At 44.0% G+C, this 22,027-nt stretch overlaps 1 protein-coding gene across 6 annotated transcripts in view; it reads right to left on the reverse strand.

Moving 5' to 3' along the window:
- PDE4C (phosphodiesterase 4C) overlaps positions 1-22,027 on the reverse strand; it is a 1,152,632-nt gene that overhangs the window by 114,672 nt on the left and 1,015,933 nt on the right. The window contains exon 1 of one of the 6 annotated variants that reach the window (XM_044305733.1): positions 7,132-7,852. The exons of the other annotated variants lie outside the window; for them this stretch is intronic. Coding sequence (XP_044161668.1) covers positions 7,132-7,262 — 131 coding nt within the window. The 5' untranslated portion in view covers positions 7,263-7,852. Of the gene's footprint in view, positions 1-7,131; positions 7,853-22,027 lie in introns of those variants that run through there. 6 annotated transcript variants of the gene reach the window in all.

Genomic DNA, 22,027 nt, shown 5'->3' on the forward strand with positions numbered 1-22,027 from the left:
ACCATTTTGAGGTATATAACATTTTTTGATCACTTTTTTTTTTTGGGTGGAGAATAAGCAAAAAACAGCAATTCTGCAATTGTTTTTATTATTATTATTTTTTAAATCATATTCAACCGGTAGGATAAATTACGTGATAATTATATAGTGTGGATTATTATGGATGCAATACCTAATATATGGATGGGATTTTATTTTACATTTTTTCCCATTGAGAAACTTTTTTTCCCAATGGAAAAAAGTGGAATTTTTTACTTGAATATTGTTTTTTACTTAATAAAACTTTAATTTAAATTTTTTAACCATTTTCTAGTCCCACAAGGGGATCAATTATCCATATTACTTCTTTTGCTGGCTGGATTCGTTTTTCCATCATATTATACACTGCTCATTTCCATGGTTGCAGAACACCCTGCAATCCATCAGTGGTGGTAGTGCTTGCACAATATAGGAAAAATCACTAGCCTATGTGCGCTCCCGTGGTCCCAGCCACCAGAGAGGCTGACACTTGTTCCTACATTGTTTGCAAGCACAACCAAAACTGATGGATTGCAGGGTGGTCTGTAACCATAGAAATGAGCAGTGTATAATGTGATGGAAAAATTTATCCAGCCAGCAAAGGAAGCAATAACAATACATTAGTAAGTGGCTTGTATTAACTTCCTCTACATGACAAATGCCACTTACTGAAGTGAGACAACCCCTTTAACTAAATCAACATTTTTGGGTAGCACAATCAGGTGATTATCAGGAACGAACGGTTCATTCCCGATAACTACCTGCAGAGACGGCCTGTGTAAAGTGTCCTTTAGATCAGATAGAAAAGCTTGTTATCTCCAGGAAAAAACTACAGGTGAAGCCCCCAGGATTGAACAGTTTGTGAATATAATGTGATGAGTAGGTGAAAGACACCTGACAAATGGGTTACCACCTGGTAGGAAAAAAGAAATAAAAAAGCTGTTATAGGACCCCAAACACATTACTGTAAACTATTGTCAGACAAGGAACGTGACTTAAAATATACCTTTAATATAAAAGTAATGGGTATTAGTACAAAAAGTACCTATTAGCTAACTATACGTGACGTAATCCCCTAAGGGAAGATATAATTGATAAAGCAACGGGGAAAAAATTCAAGAAAGAAGAAAAAAAGAGGATGATCAGGGGATGCTATCCTTTCCTGTGTGAAACCTGACCTAATCTGTAACGTGATTCGCCTGAATCATTTGAATCCTCTTTTGCTGTGATATTGTCAGACAAACTTTCCGATTTTGCTTTGACCAGGTGGGGTCACAGGTGTGGGGAGCTCTTAGAGAGTCAGAAGAGTTAGCTGACCGCACCTTTAGATCTCAAATACTTAACAAATGGATATTTTAGTGGCTTGTGTAAAAAATTTGAAGCAAGTGCACATTGTTAATAAAGCACTAGTATATTAGGAGAATTAAAGGGTTTTCTAATAAAGACAGTCCCAGTTGTCATTTAGGGGGGTAACCACTTCTAGAACCCTGAATAGAGAACTCTACCCATGTAGGCATGTGAATGGCCATCACATAAAGCTACATCTGTACTGCAGCAGCAGCTGCTAGACGGAAGTTGCCTTCCCAATGTATGTTTTTATACAAGACTGAATAAACTAAATGAACCTTTAATAAACTTTTTTTTTTCTACTGGACTGTCGACAGCACTTTGTGGTTCTCAAAAGGCCAACTACAATACCACCTACGAATTCTAACATTACCTTAAACAAGCACGCCCACAAAAATGTTGTTCTCCAGCCTGTTAGGAAAGTACATGATATAAACTGTAGTGAAGGTAATCCTTTTACCGGAGGCTGTAGCTGGGAGTTATCTGTATCCTGTCTTATGTGTGGACAGGAAGTTTTTCCACCCATGCCTGTGATCAGGGGAGGCCTCAGCTTTTTTGGCTCCCTGTGCAAACATCTATTTTAGTGCCCCCAAAACAAATGTAGTGGTATTCTCTGTCTTAAACCCCCAAATACAGTGAAAACTGGCTTGGTACTGGTTTTATCAGGATGCAGCACTCTGTAGGGTTTTCTTTTTTAGATGTCCTGATTATGACTTTAAAAGTTCATGGAAGGTACAAAAAACAATAAGTGTGGGTTTCTATAAGGCAGCCGCCTCAAAAATGCCCACCTGCGGAGGCCAATGGCTGTAAAAATTTGTGGGTTAACATGGTTTTTAACTTGTCGTTCTTCCAACCATTGGCACCATTGAGAATAAGCAATGTGGAAACTGTGGAGCACCACGTGCCATTGATGTGAGAGGGGAACATGGGCTACAAAGGTATGTGAGGGCAGACTGACATGCTACAGTAGAGACGTGTGTCTAAAACAATAGTTCAGCAAACTCTACAGTGTATGGGGCTCTGTAGCAGATTGATGGTCACTGCACCTCTGTTAACGAAGTTGCATCAGCAGAAAAGGCATCAGTTTTCACAGTAGTAATGGAATTGGACCTCTGCTGATTGGTAAAGGGTTGCCTGCTGATTGGTAAAGTTTTCTGCTTCATTGAACGGATGGATTTTGACATGTCAGACGAGACACATCAGAGAACAAACACCCTGCAACAATTGCTGGAAGAACACAAGCTAGTGGTGGCAGTGTTATGACTGGGGAATGAATCCATCCTTACAGATCACATACACCCATACATGCTGAGTGTTCCAGCAAGACAATGTGACATTGGTTGGAAGAGCAAGACCAAGACTTCCAAGTACTGTACTGGCCCCCTATTTCCCCAGACTTGAACCACATTTTAAATCTTTGGGACCACCTCGATCGTTGTGTTTGCTCATTGGATCCTCCCCCATGCACCCTCCAGTAGTTATGGGGTGCATTGCAGTCAGCATGGCTCCAGATTACCTGTGACAGCATACCATAAACTTATTGAGTCACTTCCAGCCCATCTAGCTGCTGTCCAAGCTGCACACGGTGATTACTCTGGATATTAGCTGGTATACGGATGGATATCTGGTCTGGCTATATTTCCTTCTCAAATCCCAAGGCTTTTTGGAAAGTCAGATTTTGTCTCATAGGGAGCCATTTCCAATAGGTGGCATTGGCGAGACAGGTCTTTTTCTTGGAAGATACCTCTTTGCATAGTCATTTTCCATGGATCATTGCCAATAAATCTTTGTACCATGGAGTACTTCAAATAAGTCTCCATACAGAACTGGTCTCTTTAAGGAGATTCTGCACACTGCCTAATGGGCACATGTAGGAGAAAAAAGGGATTAAGAAGTTCTATCAGTGTTATCTAAGCAGGCAGAGTTTGCTGCCATTGCTTGTAGGAGTCCTTTGTAGCCACCAGCAGTGCAGTACACCAAGGATAAGGCAAATTAAGAGTGAGGTATGTATGATGCCATAAGCTGAAAGTAAAGCAGAGCCCCCTTCCCTGTTTAATAGCATTGCGTGCTGTGCCTTCCGACAGGTCATACACCCCTATGGCTGCTGGCCCTGAATACAGAAAAGAACTTCCTGTCCACATATACAGTAAGACACTGGGGGAATTTATAAAAATGGGCTTTGTTGCCCTTAGCAACCAATGACCTTTTCCAGGATGAATATGAGTGGATGTTATGGGCAACTAAGACAGTATTCCTTTGCCTAAGTTTGTTAAAAGGGTTATCCAATTCTATAAAAAGCATCCGGTGTGGGGGGGAACAGACAATGGCAGATGGGGACGAGCCTCCCTAGCATCGCGGGTGACGCTAGGGAAGCTCGTCCCTGTCCCCACCTGCCATTGGCTTCCTCCCCCCCTCGACACTGGATGTTTTCATCTGTGCACGGGGAGAACAGCAGTGGTGGTGCGGGGACCAGGAACGATGCATGGAGTGTGGAACCGGGTAAGTATATTCAGCGTGGGGAGCCCGGCATATGGGGGGGCATTTTATAGGATTGGATAACCCCTTCAAATCGCCCCCACACACTGTGTCAGTTGGAAAGTCAGAATATCGGTCACATGACACAGCTGAGGACCAGAAGGGAGAGGATAACTCACAACTACAGCCACAGGTAAGAAGATTGCATTCTTTACAATTTACATTGTTTACCTTTCTAATGGGCCACATAATTAACACGTGTAATAACGTCATACTATTGCAGTCTTAAGTTGGCCTACTGCATGTTCTGTCAATTACTATTCCCAATGACACCCTCTATAAACAAGCATATATCTGTAAAAAATAAATCAAGGCAACTGGACGTACTGTAGATTTCTTGAAAACGTTTCACTCGTTCTTCCAACGAGCTTTCTCAATTCTGAGTGATTGTACAAAAATTCTGGGAATAAATATGGAACTGATGTGGTACCAGATGTGGATTCAGTTCCATATTTATTCCCAGAATTTTTGTACAATCACTCAGAATTGAGAAAGCTCGTTGGAAGAACGAGTGAAACGTTTTCAAGAAATCTACAGTACGTCCAGTTGCCTTGATTTATTTTTTACAGATATATGCTTGTTTATAGAGGGTGTCAGTGGGAATAGTAATTGACAGAACATGCAGTAGGCCAACTTAAGACTGCAATAGTATGACGTTATTACACGTGTTAATTCTGTGGCCCATTAGAAAGGCAAACAATGTAAATTGTAAAGAATGCAATCTTCTTACCTGTGGCTGTAGTTCCTCAGAATTGAGAAAGCTCATTGGAAGAACGAGTGAAACGTTTTCAAGAAATCTACAGTACGTCCAGTTGCCTTGATTTATTCTTTACAAGCATGCATTTATTGTAAATGGGGGGAGAAAAGTAAGTGTCCCCTTAGGGCATATGTCCCCATGCCTGTTAACGAGCTCCGATCAACAATACACCAGGTTATCGGTGCTCATTAAGTGCTATTTACATGTGGTAATTATCTTTAGTATGCAATGACTATTATTCATGCCCATATAGTTTGCATTTATCAGCAGCATATCTCCTGTTTACACGGGGTGGGATCAGTATTCGACTTGGGTGCACACAGTAAAATTCATTCAGTGGCCCACTGTACAGCTACAAGCTAATATTACCTGATCACACAGCAGCAGCAAGACCCTACAAGTTGATTGATTATGGGGTCCCTGCAGCAACTTCGAGATGGTGGGTCCCTAATGAAAGATGATACTGGCTGGCTTGCCTCTGTACGTAGATGTAATCTCAGCCACCCGATGCATCTATAATAATGAACTGGGTAGCTTGTTAAATAATCTACACAGTTTTTATATGAACATACTGTAGGCTGGTTGAGAGGATGTACACTGCCTATCTGTACGTAGTGCATTCAGTCTAATGTGCCACTTGTACAGGGGTGGAGAACTAGGGGCCCACCTTACTCGGGCACACGTGGTGGGATGTGCAGCTAACAGATGCTCTGGATCAAAAGTAGATACGTCATATGCATGACCACTTTAGACAGCATACCTCTCCATGACAAACAAAAGAATGTAACATGGTAGCCCAGAACTTCAAGAGTTACCCAGGATGGGGGCAGGCCATGAGACCTAAAGTACCTTTTACTCAGACTTGATTGTGTTTTGAAACAGGAGAAAATGATGGACCATGAAAGTCTAATCTGCCATCTCTCAAGGTGAGGCTACTCAAGTTTGCTATTTTTTTTATTTTATTTACAAGTGGTTGCAAAGCTAGTGTACTAAATAGATGAGACTGTAGAGTCTAAAGTTGCATTTACAAGATAATCGTCCACAATATCGGGAACTACCATTCCTGTGAACGGTTGTTCCCGACAATCTATTTTAAATGTGCTGCCGATCCTGTCGTTTATGCAGGCACACCAATCAACTTTTTGGGCAGCAGGTGGTGTAGTCTAAACAGCGATCTGCTGCTCAGAAACCACAATTCTGTATGAGGCTAAGGGATCGCAATCCCTCGTCCTCGTACAGTGAAGGAGATCTGAGAGCAGCCGACTGTCAGGAAGGAACGCTTCCTTCCCGGCAATCGGCTGCAGAATCGTCTGGGGTAAATCCACCATAAGGGCTGTATTACACCAACAGATTGTCTGACTAATTTCTGTCCAATCAGACCAATAGTTGGTGTGTATAACAAAAGATCTGTGTGTGTAATTGGCCATCTGACCAATGATTGATCAGATAATCTGTAGGTTTAATACGGCCCTTACAGGCATCACTCAGTCCTCAGAGTCCTTCTAATACTATTGAAGGATTTCCAACTGGGGAAATCTGTGCCTCTTGGTTGGTCAGGATGATCCACAATGAGTAGAGGACAATGGATTTTTGGTGAATCCTTATTCTTTCTGTCATGCAAAGGATCATAATTATGGGATAAACGTAAGAAATTTGGAGCAGTTTGGATTAGTTCAACACTTCTCCCCAGAAATGTGAGCATGAAGCCAGCGTAAAGTGAGATGTTTGCAGCCTGTAAGTCACTGATGCTTTCTTGTTTTCACACCCACTAATGGCAGCACATTTTTCACACATATGAAAATGTAGACAGCTGAGCTTGTGGCTGCGTTGTCTGATATTGGGGACTGATATTAATCACTTTACACAATGTGAGCAAGCATGTCTGTCATTCTGTCCTGGATTACAGCAAGAAAGGAGAATCAAGCTGAAATTTGGTTCCTGAGCTCAGTGGCTGTTTACATACTGACATGAATGGGACATATACATTTCTGTGGACATATCCTCCATCCATGAACAAGACATAAATAAGCCAGATCGTCCTACTTTCACAATACCTAAGACTAGTGCTCAGAGTACGGCTTATGGTATATATGGGGGCCCATGAGACCTCTGCTTCATAGAATGAATAATCAATATACAAGATTCTTCACAAAAAAGCTAGCAATCAATAGAGGAACACACTGTACCATTCAGGCAGTCTAGACATATGCCCAAAGTAGCCAATTTTCTGGGGCTTTCAGATTACAATTTTTTTTACTCTAACATCTAATGGGAAGGCTGAGGGAAAGTATGACCAATAAGTAGCTCAGCTATTAATATAGCACATCTCCTCTCGTGATCAATAGGGCACTGTTAATGTCACCTGTCACAAGGGACAAACCGGCAGCACAGATGAAATATTACTCCACAATAAACACCACCAAAGTTGCCTCATTTAAAAAAATCTAATAAATATTATCTATAAATGTAGTTACCGTCTCCTTCTTTGTACGATATCGATAGGTCTGTTGACTGCACATGGTGACCCATATACGTGTCCATTATATAACTTACGTCCTCCATAGTCCATAGGAACCAGGAAACCACAGTTTGTAGGTAAACTCATATCCACGTTTAAGTTTTCAGTGCTAGACAGTCCTCAAACGTCCACAACGTGCTAATATAAGATACCATACAAAACCTCCTTTAACCCTCCATTTGAAAAATATTCCCATCATTAGAAGAGGCAGAGAGCACAAGGAACTGAGAGGCAAGCCTGACTTTCCTATGGAGAGTACAGACAGTAGTCAGCACTCCTAGCTTTTCTCTCCAGGAAGATCATTTTTGCATAGCTTCCATATTCTGTTTCTTGACAAACAATGAGAGCAGATTGCAAGCTTATGTTTCCAAAAATACGTGGTCACCTAAGCATCTGCCAATCAATCAGTGAGCCAATTTAGTTGAACGACACTCTCCAAAAAAAGAATCTGAGTAAGGCAGAATCAGCAGTGCAGCAGCAGCAGATCCAATGCCAGCCTATGTGTAGCCTTCAGTCTATATCTGGTTGTTACCTTGGTGAACAGGTTTAGGCAGATAAAGTGCACATGAATTCTAGTGCCTAAAAATAAAAGACTTGAGATGCTGTGCTAAAATCCCAGAAAACTTGCAGTGTCCTCCTCTGATGAGAAAGTAATGAGGCTTCCACGCGTTCCCTGTAGGTTCAGTGTGACAGCTGGAAAAGAGTGCAGTAAAGAAATGCCACCAGTGCAGTATACTGAGCTAGCTCTCCCTCTAACAGCTGTGATGTCACTGTCACTCGCTAGGGGGAGGGCCATTGCCTCACTTGTGCTCTGCAAATATTGCTCTTTAAAGAGCCAGTTCTTCATTCAAACATTATCTATCCTTCTCCAATAATAAATGGCCTGAATTGTATGTTCAGAGTAATGACCCCTTTACATGGGCCCAGGGACGTCTTTAATATTGATTGGACCCTGGGCAAAAATTTACTTGGGCCCCCTGGATCCCACCTTCCCACACCTTAGCAGGCAATCACGCCCTCCACCACAACACACACAACAAAAATCCACACACCTGGTAGAGTACAGTGAATGACTGTAAATACTTCCAGTTCTGAAGACTCCAGCGGCTCAGAATCAGTGTTCTGGGCAGCTGGAAGTGGGCACCGCTCTGCAAGAAGGAGACCAGGGCTCGGCTCACCCTAGTGTTACAGTGCACCCCAGCACCCCACATTATGCAGTATAGCACCCTATAGTATACAGCACCACACAGTATGCAGTATAGCACCCCACACTATACAGTACCCCACAGTATATAGTAGAGCAGTATAGCAGCCCACAGTATACAGCACCCCACGGTATACAACACCTCACTGTATACAGCACCCCAAACTATACACGATACAGCCCCCACACTATACAGTACAGCTGTATAGCGCTCCACACTATACAGCACCCACAGTATACAGAGCCCCACAGTACAGCAGTATAGCACTCCACAATATACAGCCCCCCACACTATACAGGCCCCCCTCATTATACAGCCCCCCACAGTATACAGCCCCCCACAGTATACAGCCCCCCACACAATATACAGCCCCCACACAGTATAAAGCCCCCACAGTATAAAGCCCCCCGACAGTATACAGGCCCCCCACACTATACAGGCCCCCCCACAGTATACAGGCCCCCCCACAGTATACAGGCCCCTACACAGTATACAGCCCTCCCACAGTATACAGGCCCCCCACAGTATACAGTCCCACACAGTATACAGGCCCCCCACAGTATACAGGCCCCCACACAGTATACAGCACCCCACTATACAGTAGTTTACAGTATATTAACATAACAGCCCCTGTCACCTTTTTCTGATGTAATCTTCACACAAAAAAGCTCCACAGTTAACTTCTGCAACACTCCTGGTAGGACCTGTAATGACCTCATAGCCATGTGACCAGTAATATTGCTAGGTTACTGGTCACATGGTGATGATGTCATCTAAGGTCCTAGATCACAGCTCTAACACAGTACGATGCCTGGATTCAGTGCCGGCAGGCATGGCATGGCAGCACCCCCTGTGTAGCTGACAGCCTGACACCCGGGGAAGTGGCTAGCAGGGCTCAAGAGGCAGCTGCCTTGGGCCCCCCAGGGGCAATTGGGCCTGGGGCAGCTGCCCCTTTTGCCCCTTGGTAAAGACAGCCCTGCATGGGCCAACCATCGAGTTCCTAGGAATACTTATTCCCGATAATTGCCCTGTGTATAGGTGCCGCCGATCACCTGATGAACGAGAAAATGCTCCTTCATTGGATGACATCATCGTTCATGCAGAGACCAAAATCATCTAAAAACTGTGAATATTGAAGAACCATAAATTGTGTCTATGATGTAGAAACTGTGAATTCTCCCCCCAAAAAACACCTCTTTGAGAAGACCCCCTCCTTATCCATACTAGATTTCCGGTGATACATTAAAGGGGTTATCCCACTAAAATGATTTCTCTCTTATTCACAGGATAGGTGATAAAATAGCGGACTGTGGTAGTCCAACCATGGGTGCTACATGGTCACATGCACTGCTCCAACTAGTGACTGGCTTCAGTGGTGATGTGGCCACAAACAGCACGTCATCGATGAAGCCAGTCAGTGGCTGGAACATTGCATGCCACCATGCTCCGCTAGATGTAAGCAGGACGGGGACCGGAAGATGGAGCACGGACCACCAGAGCAACTTGGAGGAGGTAAGTATGAAGATTCTGGAAAACCCATTTAACATTATTCTTCTATATTTTAACATTTTGAATCTTGCTTCTATATTGTATCAGGAGGTGAAAAAAATGTCCTTGTGTAGATCTGCTTTGCACAACAAATTGAATTGGAATTCCTATTGTAACTATACTTGAAGAGGTTATCGTCTTGAGACAACCCGTTCCAATATAACCTATTATGTAATAGAAGGAGGTTCCGCTCTTTTATACTCTCATAAAGACAACCCTTGTCCATTTGCCAGGGTATGTAAAAAAAACAGCATTTAAGAGCACTTTCCTCTGCAGTGACCACTGCAAGTGAATATTCATGAGACAACTCCTTTAAAGGGTTTCTGTCACCAGATTTAACCCTATTAAGCTGACATTAACGATGTGCTGATGTCAGCTAAACCTAACTAGCCTATTCCTACTTTTATCTATGTCCCCGTTATGCCAGAAATCTAACTTTTATAATGTGCTAATTAGCCTCTAGGAGGGGGGGGGGGGGGGGGCGTTGTTCCTGCTCCAGAGGCTCCGTTCTCCCACCTTTGTCGCCTCCCTCCAAGTCCTGATTGACAGGGCCAGGCAGAGCTCGCATCTGTCTGCCAGCCCTGTGCTCCGGTGAAATCTCGCGCTGTTCAGTATTCGGCACAGGTGCGGTGAGCTGGCAGCCTGGGAGCGTCTTTCCCTCACCGCGCCTGCGCCGAATGCTGAACAGCGCGAGATTTTACCAGAGCACAGGGCTGGCAGACAGATACGAGCGCTGCCTGGCCCTGTTAATCAGTACTTGGGGGGAGGCGACAAAGGTGGGAGAACTGAGCCTCTAGGAGCAGAAACAACGCCCCCCCCCCTTGCTCCTAGAGGCAATTAGCAGCTTAATAGGGTTAAATCTGGTTACAGAAACCCTTTAAGGCCAGTTTCACTCAAATGTGGCTTTATCATGTACATATGTATTGTATTCAGATTTGAATTAATATTCGATTAGCATCTGCCATAGATGTTTATTTTAAGGGGTTATTCCAAGTTGTGCTGCAATCCCACGCCACTTCCGGGATCACGTGCCATACATTGGGCATGTTATTCCAGTCTGGGATCACAACTTGTAGTCTGATTCTGTCACCAAAGTGCTTGCAAGAGATTCAGACTCAAGCATGTGCTGTGGGTTCTAACCCCAGGCTGGGATCAGGGTGGTGGCCCCCAGTGGTTTTAGTTCTTTGTTTTATGACCTGCTGGTGAAGTTGTGCCATACCAGTGTCCTCAGTGGTCATGTGCCATACTACTAGCATCACTGCATCAAGTAAATGGGACAAAAATGTAATACCTGCTCATCTACGAGTGTGGAGCAATGTAAACAGGTGTCTACAACACTGGCTCATCCTGGGGGTGACTAAAGTCAGACCTCCTCTGATCAGATATACTGTAAATGCTGGGGATAGGCTATTAATATTTTGTAACCTGGGAAACACCTTTAATCTGCTCCCGGTAAATATATGTCAGCGGTGCAGTTGGGCTGTATGCAGCTGAATCACGTGCTGAGCTGGCTCCATACACAGCTGTATAAAGAGATTGGAGATAACTCCAATTCCAGTCATTTAACCCCTCGGTCCCCATGGTCAGTAGCGATGGTAGGGGGGCCACTGGCTTCACCCCAGAAAGCCGGACCTCACCGGCCATGCCCACCTCAGTAAAGACATGCCCCCATCACCGGCTGGGAAACATACAGGGGGAGGAGAGGGAAGAACTTTCTGACTGGAAGGTGAGCTGGGGGCAGCCGGGGTGCTTCTCTCCCCCTCAGTCAGCCACAGGGAGCCATGTCTGCGTCTCTAGTGACTGACTGGGGGTGATAGAAGCCTCAGTCAGTGGCTGCAGCTCACGCGCAGACAGCACAATGCTGCTGTCTGAGCATGAGCTACTGAAAGGGTGGACATCCCTGTGTTCGTCCAGGCCCTGCCCGAGACGGAGGACAGGGAGACGGAAAACCGGATGTTTGGCCACCCTAAGCGACGATGGCATGTGAGAGGTTAGTCAGAGGGAAAGGGCTGAATTGTTGTTATTAAAACATACAACTTTTCCTGCAAAAAAAAAAAAGCAAGCAGAAAAGTAAAATAGTCATGGTTCTTGGAAAGTGTGGAGGAAGAAATGAAAACGAGAAAATTAAAACTGGTCTGGTCTTCGGGGGGTTAACATTGAAATTGCTTGACACAAAAAGGAAAACGTGCATACAATTTTGTTACCTTTTTGTGCCTTACATTGAAGTCAGATGTTACAAATGAATCAGCAGATGACAACTGCCACAATGTCGCTTTTTTTCCCCCATCAAATTTCCCCTTGAATTAGAAGTGGATGACGCCTGATGACAATGTACAGTTTCATATCCCACTCAGTCCTACAGTAGAATTCTTCAGTCAGCCTCTCCCCAGGTGACAGGAGACAATAGATTGTGGTTTCCTGCACAGTAAATGCAGATGAAGCATACGGTGTCACCTATCATTTTTTATGCCAGTTAAAACCAGAGATACATATCTATTTTTCTAATCAGTTTTTATTTATTTCTTTTACTCACTTCTATATCGCTGACATATTACCCAGCACTTTACAGACATTAGCATCAAGCTGTCCGCAATGGGGCTCACAATCTAAGGTCCCCTTCAGTATGTCTTTGGAGTGCGGGAGGAAACTGGAGTATCCGGAGTAAACCCACACAAACACGGGGAGAACACACAAACTCCTTATTATTTTCTGATTGTATATTTTTTATTCCATTTCCTGAACATGGTTATGGTGGCTGCCATCTTCCATGGTCTCTCCACAGATGTTGGATTGAGTGATGAGCAGAACCTGGTTTCCCCCAGACATGACACTTAGACCCGCCGAGCAGCAGCATATTGTCGGGAAGGATTGTCTTTCCAAATAATTAACTGAATTTACCACAGGTCAACTCCAATCAAGGTGTAGAAACATCTCAAAGGTGATCAAGAGAAATGGAAGGCCCTCAAGGGTCTGAATACTTATGGCTATGTAAAAATGTAGTTTTTTCTTTTTAATAAATTAGAAAAAAATTCTAAAATCCTGTTTTCTTTTTATTAAGGGAGATTGAGTATGAGGGGAAAACGTGATTTTTTTTATTTTTATTTTAGCACAAGGCCGCAACATAACAAAATGTGAAAAAAAGTTAAACGGTCTGAAGACTTTACAAATGCACTGTATATATGATATCGGTCATTGTAATCCTGCCTATGATGATGATTAGATGGCTGCTGAAAAGCAATTGCTACTAAATAGGAAGAGTCGACTTATTATTAGGCCAATATTGTATGTGAGTGAGCAATAGAAGTCATACTCACAAGTCACTGGTACAAAACCTTTTGTTTCTTTTATTTCTTTACTTCATTCTAATATAAAATGGTACATCATGAGGGATGCTGAGGCAGACATCGTTCACACCTCCTCCCCTCTACGCGACATTTCTGGAGAACATGCCCACTTACTCATGCGCGCAGGTAGAGGGGGAGGTGGGGTATTTAGAGCACCAACAGCTGATACATATATAAAAACCATATCCTTTTATACAAAATACACAGCCATAAATAACCCTCAAACATGAAAGTGATCAATCATATAAATGCACTAAAGCTATAAATTTAATTAGACTGGAGTTTCACTATCTAAAAGGTCTCCCTTTGTAACAATCTCCTACTGTTATTCTCCTCATGGACTCCACTTTTTACTACCTTCACAACCTGCCAACCTGTATAAAAGGATATAGTTTGCATATACAGTGCTGCCCATAATTATTCATACCCCTGGCAAATTTTGACTTAAGCCCCTTTCACACGGGCGAGTTTTCCGCGCTGGTGCAATGCATGAAGTGAACGCATTGCACCCACACTGAATCCGGACCCATTCATTTCTATGGGGCTGTGCATCTGAGCGGTTTTCCACGCAACGCAGGTCCCATAGAAGTGAATGAGGCTGCATGAAAATTGCAAGCATCCGCAAGCAAGTGCGGATGCGGTGCGATTTTCACGTACGGTTGCTAGGAGACGATCGAGATGGGGACCTGATAATTATTATTTTCCCTTATAACATGGTTATAAGGGAAAATAATAGCATTGTTAATACAGAATGCATAGTACAATAGGGCTGGAGGGGTTAAAAAATAATAATTTAACTCACCTTAATCCACTTGATCGCGCAGCCCGGCTTCTCTTCTGTCTTCATCTATGCTGTGCACAGGAAAAGGACCTGTGGTGAAGTCACTGTGGTCATCACATGGTCCGTCATATGATCCATCACCATGGTGATGGATCATGTGATGGACCATGTGAGGAGCGCAGTGACGTCATCAAAGGTCCTATTCCTCAAAAAAGAAGACAGAAGAGATGCCGGCTGCGCAAACAAGTGGATTAAGGGGAGTTAACATTTTTTTTTAACCCCTTAGGGACTTAGGACATACCGGTACACCATGTTTGCCAAGTCCTTAAGGACCCAGGACATACCGGTACGTCCTAGCTTTAAAACGACATTGCGGCGCGGCGAGGATTAATCGGAACAGGATGTCCGCTGAAATCATTCAGCGGGTATCCTGTCACAACGCTGGGGGGGTCATGTGACCCCCCTCGCATCGGCGGTCGCCGCAAACCGCAGGTCAATTCAGACCTGCGGTTTTACCTTATCCGGCGGGCAGCGGTGCCATCGGGTCCCCATGCGGCTGTAGGGGGGACCCAATGGCATGGAAGGCAGCGCGATGCCTTCTTGAGGCATCGCGCCGCCTTCCGGTGACAAGCCTGTGAGATCCAGCCCCCTGGATCTCACAGGCAGAAAACTGGATGAGTAATACACACTGTATTACTCATACAGCCAATGCATTCCAATACAGAAGTATTGGAATGCATTGTAAAGGGGATTAGACCCCCAAAAGTTCAAGTCCCACAGTGGGACAAAAAATTAAGTGAAAAAAAGTTGCAAAAATAACGTTTTCCCCCCAAAAATTAAAAGTTTCAAGTAAAAAACAAAACAAAACGTCATTTTCCCCAAATAAAGTAAAAAAAAATTGTAAAAAATAAGGGGGAAAAAAAGTATACATATTAGGTATTGCCGTGTCCGTATCGACCGGCTCTATAAACATATCACATGATCTAACCCCTCAGATGAACACCGTAAAAAATAAAACATAAAAACTGTGCCAAATAAACCATTTTTTTGTCACCTTACATCACAAAAAGTACAACAGCAAGCGAACAAAAAGGCGTTTGCCCACTAAAATAGTACCAATATAACAGTCACCTCATCCCGCAAAAAATGAGCCCCTATCTGAGACAATCACCCAAAAAAAAAAAAAATATGGCTCAGAATATGGAGACACTAAAACATCATTTTTTTGTTTTATAAAAGCTGTTATTGTGTAAAACTTACATAAATAAAAAAAAGTATACATATTAGGTATAGCCGCGTCCGTATTGACCGGGTCTATAAAAATATCACATGATCTAACCCCTCAGATGAACACCAAAAAAAATAAAAAAATAAAAACTGTGCTAAATAAACCATTTTTTGTCACCTTACATCACAAAAAGTGTAATAGCAAGCAATCAAAAAGTCACACGCACCCTAAAATAGGGCCTCACAAAGTAACTTCAGACCTGAACTGGTCCTTAAAAAGTTGGTTTTTGAAAATTTCTGAGATATTTCAAGATTTACTTCTAAACTTTGTAACGTTCCGCCAAAAATAAAATATCATTCCCAAAATCATCCAAACATGAAGTAGACATATGGGCAAAGTAAATTAATAACTATTTTTGGAGGTTTTACTATGTATTAGTAAAGGCTACATGCACAGGACTGTGTTGTGTTTTTTGCGGTCCGCAAACCGCGAATCTGCAAAAAACGGAAGCCACCCGTGTGCCTTCCATAATTTGCGGAACGGAACGGGCGGCCCATTGTGGACATGCCTATTCTGCAAAACGGAACGGTAGGTAGGGTTGTTTAGGGCTTCTATTATTGTAGGGTTAGCTCCCGGACGTGCGGCCCCTAGCCGGGCCATAGGGCTCTATAGACCTGGCAGGTATTTCTAGGGACAGTGAGTCTCATCTGGACCCTGCCCCACAAGTAACACTGGCTTCTGGGACTTCGATACTACACCCAGATGACCGTCACCCACTGGTAAGACTGTTCCCGTTTATTCTTCTCTGTGGAATTTATACCTGTGTTGGGGTATTGTGTTACTTCGTTCACATGGTTGTAACCATACTACTGTGGTTTCCCATGGTGACTGTTTATGTTTGGTAATTGGGTTGTTTGTGACACGTTTGTGGTGTGCACACTTTTTGGCATTTTGTATTATGTCCGTACCTTTTATCTGAGTATTTATTAAACGTTAAGTCTTATAATACACTACCTCTTCTTCCTGTACGTACTGAAAACGTTGTTTTATCCCCTGCCCGGCACGCTTCTCCACACATGCTTGAAGTCAGGGAGGCAGCGGCATCCTTGCTTCAAGTCACGGTAACCACGCCCCCTTCCCTTCCCCTCGCTGTGACTGACATCGCTTATGCACGAGAGTTCGGCTCGCTTTGCCGAACAGCCGGCTGTGAGTCACAGTGAAGGGGGCTTGGTTACCATGACTTGAAGCAAGGATGCCGCTACCCCCTTGACTTCAATCATGTGTGGAGAAGCGCGTCAGGCAGGGGATAAAACAACATTTTCTGTACCTTTGCTGAATTTGCCTTCAGGAAGAAAGGCATCATAAGAAACACACTTAATGTAATAAATAAATCTGTAATTGATGAACGAGTGTCCTGAACTTTAGTCCTTGTTACTCCACAATTTATAACATATATAGAGATCCTTAAAGCTAAAGTTTAGACATACTATATATGACTAAGCAACCTTTATTATCTCTTGGCATCTTTATTATAATGATCAACTTTGTGTTTATTGCTGGTGATTAGTATACCATACATTGTGTGGAAAAACAGCAACAGCCATGCTGGTTTAGATTTTGCTAGTCATAAAACAGTACTACATGCTTCTCCACATAAGTGCTCTTATCTCCTCTATAGGGGAATATTTATTTATCTAAATGCACCCAAATTCTGGCTTAGGCTAGTTTCACTCTAGAGTTCAGAGATGTTGCTTTCTTGATTCAGAATTGCCAGATGCTGCCTGAATGCCTGCCGGCCCCATTAACTATAAAGGGGATCGGCAGAGATCTGGCCACTACCTGGCAAATATGCCTAGAATCAGCCGGACTAAAACTGCTTTGCGCAAGAACACTATGTCCACCACTGTCCCTCCTATAAGATCAAATCAGGGATCATTTTTTTTAGGGATTACTAGGGAATCTGTCCCCCCAGGGTCAGGTATCCAGACGGGGACGCTCCTTGCGGGGCAAGTTCCCCGTATAGGTAGGTAGGGCGTACTAGCCCCTGCCCCCTATTCAGGGCCGTCTAGGGTTAATCGCCCTGCTACCCACCTATGTCAAAGGGGCACCTATACCTATTTGTCTCCAGTGTGGCCATCAAGTACTTCAGGACCGTCTCCATCATTAGCCATCTCTGTGAGAAACCCTGGTCGTTAATCGGGGTGAGAACGTTCTTGTTTTTTACTACTTATACCATCTTGGCCACACTGTGTATGTATATGTACAAGTTTATGCCCATAGGGCTGTCTTTAATTATTGTTTGTTGTAGAGGCTCATCCTCTGGTGTCTATCTATTTTAGAATATACTGACATTAAATGTTAAGTTTTATCCCTCTGTTCCACGGGATCAGTGCATACGCCATTTAATTTGGGATTAAGTAGGCCCGGTCGCCAAATCCGGCCTTTCTGGTCTTCTCAAATCAGGTTAGCCTAACAACTTTTGTCCTTGGTACACCCATGCTGGCTGTCACTAAGTTATATAATTTATGGCCATCTACTCCTTTATAAAATTTCTTAAAGGGAATCTGTCACCTATTTTGACCATATATAACCATTTACATAGCAATGTGCAATAAAGTACCTTCTTACCTACATGGGTCTTCTTTCTTTTATTCAACTTTTCATTCTTATACAAAAGCGATTTTTCTGATATGCAAATGAGGTTCCGAGGTGCCCAGAGGGGCGTTATTACTCTGCTCTAGTGCCCAGTAATGCCCCCCTGCAGTGCCCAGCCGGCCTTTCTTCCAAGCACAGCACGCCTCCTAAGAAATAAATGTCCTCCCACATACTTGCCGAATGGCGCCGCACACCCCGATTACGTCATTTAATTTATTCACTTCATCGGGCGTTACTTATTCCTCTCTTGGCCTACGGCGCCGCCCCCTCCCCATTACATCATTTATTTTATTAATTGCACCGGACCTCCCTTCCTCCTCTCTTGTCCTCCGAAATCCCGTTCAGGCGCAGTATCGGTGAGTGCCTGCGCCTGCACGATTGAGGCTGTTGCCCTCTGGAACAGGAGAATCGTGCAGGCGCAGGCACTCACCGATACTGCGCCTGCGCGAGATTTCAGAGGACAAGAGAGGAGGAAGGGAGGTTCGGTGCAATGAATACATTAAATGACGTAGTGGGGAGGGGGAACTCTTAAAATAAACAGCAGCAAAGCAATAACTGTACTGAGTTCTTTAAGAACTCTTGGGGGGGGGGGGGGGGGGGGGTTAATCTATTTGTTGAGGAGCCTTGTTCACATTCACCTTGTTCAGCATAGCTTGGATGGTATCTACATTCAGCCAATTCAGTATATTACTGGATGTACTAACAAAAATTTCCTTTAGACCTCATGCACACGGCTGTTGCTCGGGCTCTATCCGTGCGGCTGCCGCGACAGATCCAGGCCCATTCAAATTGAATAGGTCTGTGATCCGTCCGCACCGCAAAAAAATAGAACATGTTATATTTTTTATGCAGTGGGGAGGCACGGAGAGAAAGACCATGGAAGCACTCCATAGTGCTTCCGTGGGATTCTGTGCCTCCGTTCCGCACCACTCCTTCCGGATTGCCGGCCCATTGAAGTGAATGGGTCCGCATTTGTGGTGTGTTGAGCACATAGCCGATGCCCGCATATTGCAGACCCAACGTGCACGGCTGTGTGCATGAGGTCTTAAAGGGGTTTAGTATCTTTTGATTACTGATCGACTCCCACCGATCAGCTGTTTGAGAAGATGGCAGCGCCCAGTCACATCAAATTATTATCACTATTATTATCACTATTATCATCACTATTATAATTGGCCTGGGTGCGGCTCAACCGGCCAATTATCAGTAATCAAAAGGTACAGAACCCCTTTTAAGCTATGCATTTAGCTCCATGAGCTCCCATTGTCTTTCCTGTGTTGTGCATGGCATAGCCAGTATGCCAGAGAATGCCACCTTGGAGGTCCTTCTCTTAAGTTTGCAAACTGTTTCTTTGAAATCATTCTTAAGGACCCCCACCTACCATGTATTCTGTCATTGGTTCCAACATGGACCACAACTGATGGGTCATCAACAGGCCCTCCCAGTAATTTATCCACCCGTTCCACCAAAGCAAACCATTAAGTTGAGGGGGTTTTGGTGATAAATTATGCATCCATCTTGCTGATTATAGAATTCCCTCTAACTACCAATTGTCTAGGCCTATCTGCACTACCATCCCATCAGTGAGCAGCCATTGTCCCATTTACAACAGAGAACAGTAATTGTAAAGTGCTAAAGGGGCACGACTTAAAGGGATTCTGTCACAAGGATTTATCCTACAGAGCTATTCATATGTGCCCATCAGTCTCCTTGTTTTGTATTAAATGATCCCACTCTTTGTCAAAAAAAAATATTTTATTGCTACATTATGTAAATTAGCTTGATAAGGAGCCCAAGGGGTTGTCCCACGATCCGTTGGAGCCCGACCGCACCCATCGTTCTGGAGCCTGAACAGCCACGTGTGACTATAATTTCATACAGCTAGTTACTGCAAAGAACACTGCACTACACACAGGCGCAAATTTACTCAATAGTTTCATTTCCATCAGTTTTTTTTGCACAAACAATACTGCAAACGATGAATTCCAACAAATATGCACTAAAATTTGGGACATTTCTGGTTGGTCTACAGATTTAAAAGATGACAAGGAAAAGGAATGGTCTACAAGGAATGAGGAAGAGTACGGTCACATTGTCATTTATTTATTTTTTACTCGATTTAGGAAGCCAAAATCAGGTTTGGATCATAAAAGGAAAGAAACTATTAAGAACAGATATTACTTATTCTTTTTTTTTTTTATCCACTCCTGGAGTCAAAAACTGCATATAAAAACCTGAATGCAGGGCGTACTTAGAAATCACTGGGCCCCATAGCAAGAATCTGAATTAGGCCCCCTAACCCTGCCCACTACCCACCCCTGGCCTGTCTCCTCCCATGCCACACCCCCATTAAAGAATCCCTCATGCCCCCAAAATGCCCAGGAGGGAAGGAGTAGGAGAGCACACTGTCCACTATGATCCCCCCAAACCCTTACTGCCCTCCAAAATGCTCAGGACAGTGTGCTTTCCTTCTACTCCTCTCCCCCCTGGGCATTTTGGGGGGCATCAGGGGTTGGGTGGCTCATAGAGGACTCGTGGAGGGGGGAAGACTCAGAACAGGAGGGGGGGGGGTGGAGGCTCATAGAGGGCAGTGTGCTTTCCTCCTATCTTACTCCCCCCCCCCGGACATTTTGGAGTAATGGGGGCATTAGGGGTTGGGAGGCTCATAGAGGACTCGTGGAGGGGGGAAGACTCAGAACAGTGTGCTTTCCTCCTACTCCTCCCCCCTGGGCATTTTGGGGTAATAGGGGCATTCGGGGCGCTCATAGAGGATTCAGGGGGGAGGCTCATACAGAACAGAGTAGGAGGAAAGCAGAATGTCCTCTATGAGCCCCCCAAACCCTTAATGCCCCCCAAAATGGCAAGTGTCGCAGGCCCCCTGCGCCACAGTGTGTGTAGTGTACTACTAGTACTGGCTATAATAAACGGAGGGGGCAGGGCCTTCCCTGAGCTCTAGGCCCCCCTGCGCTGCGGGCCCCATAGCAACAGCGTAGTCTGCCTATATTGGCGGTACGCCACTGCCTGGATGTCTGGCCATATTTGGAAAGTAGCATTATCCAAATTTATTAGGAAAGCCTGAACATGGTGCAAATTTAAGTGCAAATGTATGTCTGCTCAGAACACTTCAGCTGTTTCTTTTATGAACACTGGCATAGTAAATGTGTACAGGGCAAAAAAGAAAAAGGAGAATGTTAATCAAAGAGCTGTTTGGACGTGGATCCAAACATTCTTAGAGTAACCGCAGGGCGCCAATAGGAGGGAGAGTTGTTGGCAAAAAAGCATAAGGAGTGGTAGGCGACTGCCGTTAGTGGCTGTATATGTAAAGAAACTTCTACATAGATATAATGAGGAAGGAATGAAGTTGTCAGCCACAAGAAGAGGCACCATCTACTAAAAGGTGCTAAATATCAATATAGGGATGTAGAATAAAATTTGGATAAAAGCATAAATAAGTAGTAGTCACGTGAAATGCATAAATAAATGAGTAAAAATTGGGAGAGAAGAAATGCTCACCTAAAATAATGATATCAGTATCCACGATAATACCGCTGGTAAAATAAAGATGATAAGAGTTGCAAATATAAATGTATAAAGCTCAAGACACCCACAAACTCAACCTCCCCCGCCTGGATCGCTTGTAGTATCTTAGGAAGAACTTTAGTCCCACAAATGGTACTTCCGGTAAAATCCTTTAATGGTATCACAGGCGGGGCCGGTTCTAGGTGAAATGGGGCCCTGGGGCAAAAAACAATAAGGCCCCCCTCCCCCACATGACACTTGCTGACTTTAACGTCCCATATTATAAACAAATGCAAGTGGCAAAGCAACATGTACAAGTAAAAATGTCTTTAATATTTATTGGCTCTCCAGTCCAAACAGACCCGGGGTGGGCTAGTACACTGGCACTGGGACGGATGAGATGGTGGGAATGGGATGGATCCAGTTGTTATAATCAACCAACCTACCAGTAACTTGGCCCCTCCCCCCCCAAATGCACATTTCTCCAGTCCAAACAGAACCAGGGCAGGCTAGTACACTTCCACTGGGACGGGTGAGATGGTGCCTGGGATGGATTCGATCCAGTTTAATCA

Source organism: Bufo gargarizans, chromosome 1 (genome assembly GCF_014858855.1).
Source record: "Bufo gargarizans isolate SCDJY-AF-19 chromosome 1, ASM1485885v1, whole genome shotgun sequence".
In the NCBI taxonomy this organism is placed as follows: Eukaryota; Metazoa; Chordata; class Amphibia; order Anura; family Bufonidae; genus Bufo; species Bufo gargarizans.